General features: G+C 43.9%; 1 protein-coding gene across 1 annotated transcript in view; it reads left to right on the top strand.

Annotated features, from left to right (window-relative positions):
* The first annotated feature begins 321 nt into the window (after window positions 1–321).
* Window positions 322–7689, top strand: part of Fstl1 (follistatin like 1) — a 51420-nt gene continuing 44052 nt past the window's right edge. Inside the window, exons 1-2 of the mRNA XM_020162146.2 lie at window positions 322–472; window positions 620–676. Coding sequence (XP_020017735.1) covers window positions 470–472; window positions 620–676 — 60 coding nt within the window. The 5' untranslated portion in view covers window positions 322–469. The remainder of the gene's footprint in view (window positions 473–619; window positions 677–7689) is intronic.

Raw genomic sequence — 7689 nt, 5'->3', positions numbered from 1 at the left:
CACGCCCGCGGTACCGCCCACCTGGCCACCGCCGCAGCCCGCGCCCGCTGGCGTCCCGGCTGCCGCAGGCCAGCCGCCCTCCCGGGGGTGGGGTTTCGGCTGTTTCCCGGGTCCGCCTTTGTTGCAGCGCCCCCGGGACACTCCGCTTTGCCTTCGCCTCTGCGTCCTGCGGGCCCGAGGGCTGCTTGGCGGGGCGGCGCGGGGAGAGGGGTTCCGGCCGCGCCAGGACGCACAGGGGCAACCCGGGGCGGGAGGAGGGAGGGGGCCCGAGCCGCTGGGGCCGCTGCTGCAGAAGGGGGAGGAGAATGGGGAGGAGCTGGGGGGCAGGCGGCGGGGGAAGGAGGGGTCTTAAGGGGCGGCGAGCCCAGGTCGGATTTCCTCCGAGGCTGGCGATCGGCGAGGTTCCCACCTTCGCCTGGAGCTCGCTGCGGCTGCCGTGCCCCGCGCCCTCCGGAGCCTTGGACCGATCATGGTGAGCGCGGGGTGCGGGGTGAGGTGGCCGGGCCACTTCGGTGGCCAAGGGTGCTTGGGCGGAGGGGACGAGCCTGCGGGACCCGAAGTTTCCTGGGTCGGCCCGGGGCCCAGCGCCTTCAGTCTCGCTCTCTTCTCTCTTCCTCAGATGTGGAAATTCTGGCTCCCTCTCGCGCTGGTGGCCGTCGCCTGGGTCCACGCCGAGGTAGGTGAGAGACTAAAGTCCGACCGCGGATCCTAGGGCCACGATCCTCGTCCCGGGGTGCCGAGCGTGCGTCCTGGGGATGCACTCCGGGGTGAGACTGGGAGTTTCCAAGACTTGGGTGGAGTGGAGCTCATCAGGGGCGCTCGGAGCAGGAATCCAGCTTACCAGACTTAAATCTCAGAATCAGGAGAAGTTGGGCCGTCAGGGGAGCCTCACCGCTCCTAATATGGAAGAAGGATGGAGAAGGGGAGATGGGACAGACGAGGCGGATTGGGACCCAGGCGGTGGGGAGAGCTGCAGCTGAGTTCAAAAAGGCGCCTTGAGTTCTTCCTTTCACTCCAGAGGAAATTGAGAATAGTTGAGGACTTTTCCTTTCCAAGTCTCTCCTGGGCAGCGGGGCGGGTCGAGTTGGGGGGTAAGATCAAGCGCTTCTTTTGGAGCACAGTAAAAATTCCTTTCTCTTTTATAAAGTTAAAGTTAGGCGATGATTCTCTGTAATTTATTTTCTTCTTTGTAAAGTGCCTTGGGATTTTTTTGTTATTATCTGCCATATAACAGCCTTTATAAGTCTAAAATTTTCCTTAAACTAACGTTGTGCAAGTGTAAGAAATCCATGGCTCTGCCTTTGGGGGCTCTGCCTTTTCAGTTTGCTTTTTTTTTTTGGTACTTTTTTTTTCTTTTTTGTATTGTTTTCTTTTCAACTCCAGTGACCTTCCTGGGACACTACAAACAAACCAACAAACCCTCTGCTCACAAGCCCTTCCATTAACTCAAAGGTTTATGGACAGAAAATAAACAATTCTAAATTCCCTGGGCTGTAGTCTCCAGAAAAGTGAGGTCAGAAACTAAACATTTGATAATTATGGCAGGAAATGTGGAAGGAATTAAAAAGCATGAGGGAGAAGAAATGGAATGTGAGTTACAAAAGAAATCGCTCCCTGGTGGGTGGTTTATACTCCCCTCTTTGAGTTTTTTCTTTTATGACAGTTTAGCCCCACCCATAGCATCTCGACTTGACTCTGCCCCAGAATTCCTAAGTGCATACAAAGTCTTCATGAGTTAAAAATAAAAAACAGAAAACACATTGTACTGAAGTCTCATTTAACTCACTGCATCATTGGTTGAAGTAGAAATAAGCTATTTTTATTCCTCGTGAAATGGAAAAAAGTCAAATTTATTAGATGTCTACTATGTGTTGTACTGAAATTTCATTTTAATGATAGAGAAGCTGTCAGAGAAGTTTGCATAAGTTATCAGATGCCCTCAGCTATTCATGGAAGGGGAAGGATTTGAGCCCAAGTCCAGCCCCAGACCCCAGGCTCTTAATCACCAGCCCATTCCACTTCCAAGCACGAAGGCTTCACATTCATTAGGTACTTTATGTAGTAGACATTGCCTTTGTGTATTACCTTCATTATTTCTACAAAAGCTCCCCAACCATGTAAGGTAGGTTTTGTTATCCCCATTTTACAGAGGAAGGAACAGATTTAAGGAAACTAGTTAAATTGTCCAAAGTCATACACCTGATTACTTCTGCAAGAGGATCTGAACCCAGCTCCTTGTACCTTTGTAACTCCAACCTACTTCCCATCAGTTTGTTCTCCAGAGTATAAGTTGGAAAGCATATACCCCTTCAAGGTGAACCGAGCCCTGACTAAGGAACACTCCTCTATCTGTGTGGCCCTCAAAAGACAGCTGGTTCAGTGATGAATGAGGTGAATCCCTGGTGTAACAGCAGGCTTAAGAATTGCTAGCTAGTGTTGAAATGGCTTTGTGAACTGGAATGCAAATAGGAGGTATAAGGAGGTTGTGGGTTTACTCACCACAAGGGTGTGTGGCCCAAGGTTTGGGATCTGTTCTCAGCAGCCTGCACTACACACACACACACACACACACACACACAGAGAGAGAGAGAGAGAGAGAGAGAGAGATACACAATTACACAATGCAGGGAAAAGCCTAGCCCTGGTAGGAAGTTCCCCCAGCAGCAGCAATTTCCTGCTGGTTTTAGAAGAGCATCCAGTGCTCTGAAAAAAATTCCCAGGCAAAATCTGCAGGGAAAGAGGGAAAATGGAGAAGTGCTGAGGCATGAAAACCAAGGGAGCTGGTACAGAAGAGAGGCTGATAAGTCAGGGAGGAAGTCAGGGTAGACATGATAGGTTATATTTCATAATTCCAGTTTATTAAGGCTCATTATCATTTAATCAATCCAACTTTTATTGTCTAATCCTATAGGTAACATTTGACAAGTTTTTAATCTTTGTGTTAATAATAGACCCTTAATTATGAATGAAAAGGTAAAATAACACATTCCTTAGGAGATTTGTGATTTGGAAATATTTTAAGCATTATATCTTGTAGTTCATGGTACTTGCAGTGAAAATTTTTATGCCTTGTTAACTATATGGACATTCAGCAAATACTCAGATGTGGTATTTATATTGTATTGGCATGAATTGATTTTAGTAAACTTTAGATCAGCTAAAATCATGCAGATATTATTGAACTTTTTAAAAATGAAATTTAGAAAATAAAGTGAAGTTTCTTGGTGTTTTCTACTTTAATATGAGCACAAAGATTTAATTTACATTTAAAAAAATGTGGTTGCCTTACAAGTCATACCGATATTTGAAAAAGTCTAAGTCTATGGCGCAAACTTTCAGAATTGGAGGTGTTCCAAGCTTGGAAAAAAACGTAAACATCATCCTTGTTAATGCATCTGTATAAATCCCATTTGGTTAAATTTGAGAAACTATTAACAAATCTCATTAAGGAAAGTGTTACATTGCTTTCAGTGTTTGCCACAGTATCTTACTTGGCACTTCAGAGTTGTTTTTTGATTGCTTCCTTTCTTGTCTACTCCTTGTCACTACTCTGTCACCTGTGTATCCATTCAGCTAGCCACCATCTAAATTCTGCCCCATCCATCTGAGCACACATGTATGCACTATAGAGTACATAAAGGAGGGGCTGACTGTGCTTATGTCCCTAGATATACATTTATTGGCATTTGAACAGCACTCTGCATAGGAAGGCCACAACAGCAAAACAACAATTTCACAGGGTCTGCTCCCTCTCCCATCCCCTCCCACTGATAGTCAGTGCAGCTCCTTGAGAAGGTGTGGTGGTGGAGGCCTGGTGTAGAGAATTCAGGTGTTAGTTTGTGTGACCCTGGAGTCTTGGTCAGTGGATCTCTGTCACTAAGAAGATCTCTTAGTGGTTGTCTCTCCTGTGATTCCCAGCACTCCAAGTATAGAACGTCATTGTTGTAATCTGTCTGAGGAACAGATTTACAAATCAGCTTGCTTGTTCAAAGTGATCCACATTTGACCCAGGAACTCTAAGTGCATCACCTAAGAGAAAAGTAAGGAGAAACAGTAACAGTTCTACAGACAGATAGATGCACCATGCTTAAGTGTAGGCATGCCATGCTAGCCAATTATCAGGGCTTTATCCCTCAAAGCCACACCATTTCACTCCATTTACACCCTATTACCCATGAAAGTCAACTGGTTGGGTTTCATTAGCTGATTTGGGAGCTCCTCTGCATTCTTTAGAATTGTTCTAGGTAGACCCAGGGAGGCCTAGAGTGTAACACACAGCCATGGACCGCTGCTCCTTAGAGCTGAAACTTGTATGTAGGCCTCTAAAATGATCCCTTGTTAATTTAACTACCTGCTACGATTGTGAAGACCACTGTTAGAAATTGGGATGATAAAACATAGCAAGGTCACTGCTGAATAGCCCAAACAATGGACAAGCATCCAGCAAATCGAGGTCCTTGCACTGAGATCTTTAGAAGGGGGACAGGTTACAGTTCCTGTGAAAGTCTCTGGATTGGGTGACAGAAGGCACGCATCAGTTTCCAGGCTCATAGAAGCAAGTGAGGGAGGAGCTGTGAAGGGAAGAAGATGGGGGGAAATGGACTGACGTATACACAATGACCCCAGAGAAAATGTCCCAAAGAAGAAAATAAAGTCAGTTAGGCAGGACATTATGCTCTACAAGAATGAAAAATAGTGGATGAACTCTAAGTACCAATGGCCATATACAAGAAGTGAAAAAGACATGGTTTCTTTTTCCTACTCCTTTCCAAATAACTGGACACCCAGCAGAGCACTCCTAGCACATGTACATTTATTTAGCATAATATTACCAGGTATTATCTGCACATGATGATGTGCACCTATAGTCCCAGCTATTTGAGGCTGAGGCAGAAGGGTCATTTGAGTGAATGCTGGGCAACATGAGACCCTGTCCCCAGATAAAACCAGATGTTACAGGATTAAATAAGATATCTTCATTGGGTTGAGTTTGTATGATTAATGTCTTTGGAGGTCAAGGCCTACTTTTCTCCAAAGTGCCCAACTCTGTCCCCTGTGACTTTAGTAAGGGTGTTTTCTCCAAGAGTGAGCCATTAATGGCACAGGACTTCCCATCACGGTGTTGGTCAGGTAGCATTGTCTGCTGCAAGCCTAAGACATAATGGAAAGCAGGTGATCTCGGAAGTAGAAGCCATGATCTTGGCCCTCAGGTTGGGGCAGGTGCTTTAAATGGTGGCAGCTACAGTGTATATTCTTAGGACATGGTGAACAAGTATCTTTACAGCAGTTATCGTCACAATCAAGGGCCTCCCCTTGATTATGAAAAATCTTTTACATTAGTAAAATACACAGATCATTAATTAGTAGCTTGATGAACTTTTACATCTGGATATTCCCAGGTAGCCTCTACCCAGCCAAGAGGGAGGGTGCAGAAAGGAGCTGTAAACTCAGTGTGAGAAGACTTACAATGAAGGCGGTGAGCAATAGGGTGATGAGTTAGTACATTTCATGAGACCTCAACCAAAGATGATTACCCTTTAACCAGTCCAGTCTCTCAGTTGCCTTAGTTAGTGGCTCCCTAGTAAGATCTGGCAGGTTTTTAACCCACGTTTTGACAATATGAACTTTTAATAATTAATGAAAAGGTAAATTTACCCTCTCCATGAAACTTGCAATTTGGATATTATTTTAAGCATTTTCACTTGTAATTAACAGTCCTTATAGTAGAAAATTGTTTTCCTTGTTAGGTACAAGGCCTACAGCTAACGCAACTAAATGCAGTCTTCATTGATGTGAGTTCATTTTAGTAAACTTCAGGCCAGTTTTGGGGAGCTTCCTTGACTATTTTGTGGATGAATATTCTAGGGCTCACTGCAACCTACACTGAGAAACTAAGTTAAGGAAGAATCTCAGTCATTGTATTTGACCTGGGTATTATTACATTTAAGAACAGTCTGCATAAGATACCAATAATGTTATTTGTGATAGTTAAAAACTTAAAAGTGACTAAATATCCAAAAGAAGAAGGGTTAAAAAAATCATGGCACAACCATGTGTACCACTGTGAGTTGTGCTTACAAAAAGTTACCTATAGGTAGTGGAACTGGGGATAATTTTATTGCTTGCTCCATTCTCTTTTCTTGTATTCTTTTCTCTTTTTTTATATTCTCTAAGCTTTTTGTTTTGTTTTTGTTCTGTTTTGATTTTTAAGACAGGTTCTTCCTGTGTAGCCCTAGGTAAACTTGTGATTCTCCTGCCTCTGCCTCCCAAGTGCTGGTATTGCAGGTGTGTGCCATGTGCAGCTTTTCTTATGTTTTATCAGAAAATAATGTTAACTTTTTGTTTAAATAAAATAATATTAGGACACTTTGAAAAAGGAAGGGTCAAAAAAATCCTCAAGATGTCAAAGCCCTGGATAGGATGTATAAAATGTAGGGATGGTTTAAGAAGTAGGTAGGAAAGGACGTTCTATAGCTAACTACAAATTCATTCTCCCTTCCAGAGAAATGATCAAATTAATTCAAGAAGTATGTGGTGCCAGGTATGCTGGCACCTGTAATCCCAGCACTTGGGAGGCTACTAAGGTAGGAAGATCATGAGTTCAAGGCCAGCCTGGGCTACACAGCAAGATAAATCCTGTCTCAAAAAACCAAGGGCTAGGGGTGTGTAACTCTTGGTAGAGCACTAGCCTAGCATGTGCAAGGCCCTGGGTTCTGTCCCCAGCAATCACACATACATTCACACACTATGTGATAAGTTTATTAGATACTATAGGCAATAAAAAATAAGTACCTTTGAACACTCTGAAACAAGTGGCCTGCAGGGATGGCACAAATGTGGCCTTCATGTTACCACTTATTCTCCCTTATTCCCTTATTCATGACACAGACATTGCTAATCAGTCATAAAATTCTTTCTTGCTGAACCTGGAGGAGGTTTGAAAATTCTGTTCAACCATGTTCTATGCCGCCATTAGCTATCCATTGGTCTGTATGTGAGATGAAAGCTACTTGCCATTCCTACTAGTCAATCCAAGTTGACAATGACAAATGTTTAGCCCAAATTAGGATAATTAGAAGGTAGAGCTCAGGACTGTGTGAATATGACAAAGACAGCATGGGGCAATGGGTGACAGAACTGAGGTAGCAAATGGCTGGAAAATGTCAGGGAAATAGCACTTAGCAGTTTCTGGACCAAGCTTTTAAGTTCTTTGGATGAATCTGAACACCTTAAAGTAAGCCAAACCCTCTAGTGTTGGCCACCAACAAAATATGATCATGAGAATTTTCTTGGCTCTTCTGATGAAATAAACAGTGACTCTTGCTAAAACCCAAGAGCTGCTGCTGTCAAAGATAACAGTGTCTGCATTAGCAGAGCCTGGCACTAACTTGCTAATAGAATGCTTTCTGGGCAGTTGGAATACAAAAATATGCCCTATAAATTTGCATTTCCTGCTGTGGCTGAAAGATTTCCATGTAATCTCTTGACAGAGATTTTTATATCCTCATTTGGAAGCCATCACTGTTAAACTATTCCCAGAATTAAGTCTGGATTTATGACCTCTTGGAGGTCCCCTGTAATCCCAAACACTATTTGTGATCAGCCAAGCTCTTGCCAAACAATCGTGTTACACGTGGCAAAAAGCTGTGCCATGATGGAGGCCCATATTTGGTTGTTTTTCTTTGTGTG

This window comes from Castor canadensis, chromosome 5 (genome assembly GCF_047511655.1).
Source record: "Castor canadensis chromosome 5, mCasCan1.hap1v2, whole genome shotgun sequence".
Taxonomy (NCBI): Eukaryota; Metazoa; Chordata; class Mammalia; order Rodentia; family Castoridae; genus Castor; species Castor canadensis.
Note: the sequence above shows the minus strand (reverse complement) of the source record. Positions and strands in the feature narration are given on the sequence as shown.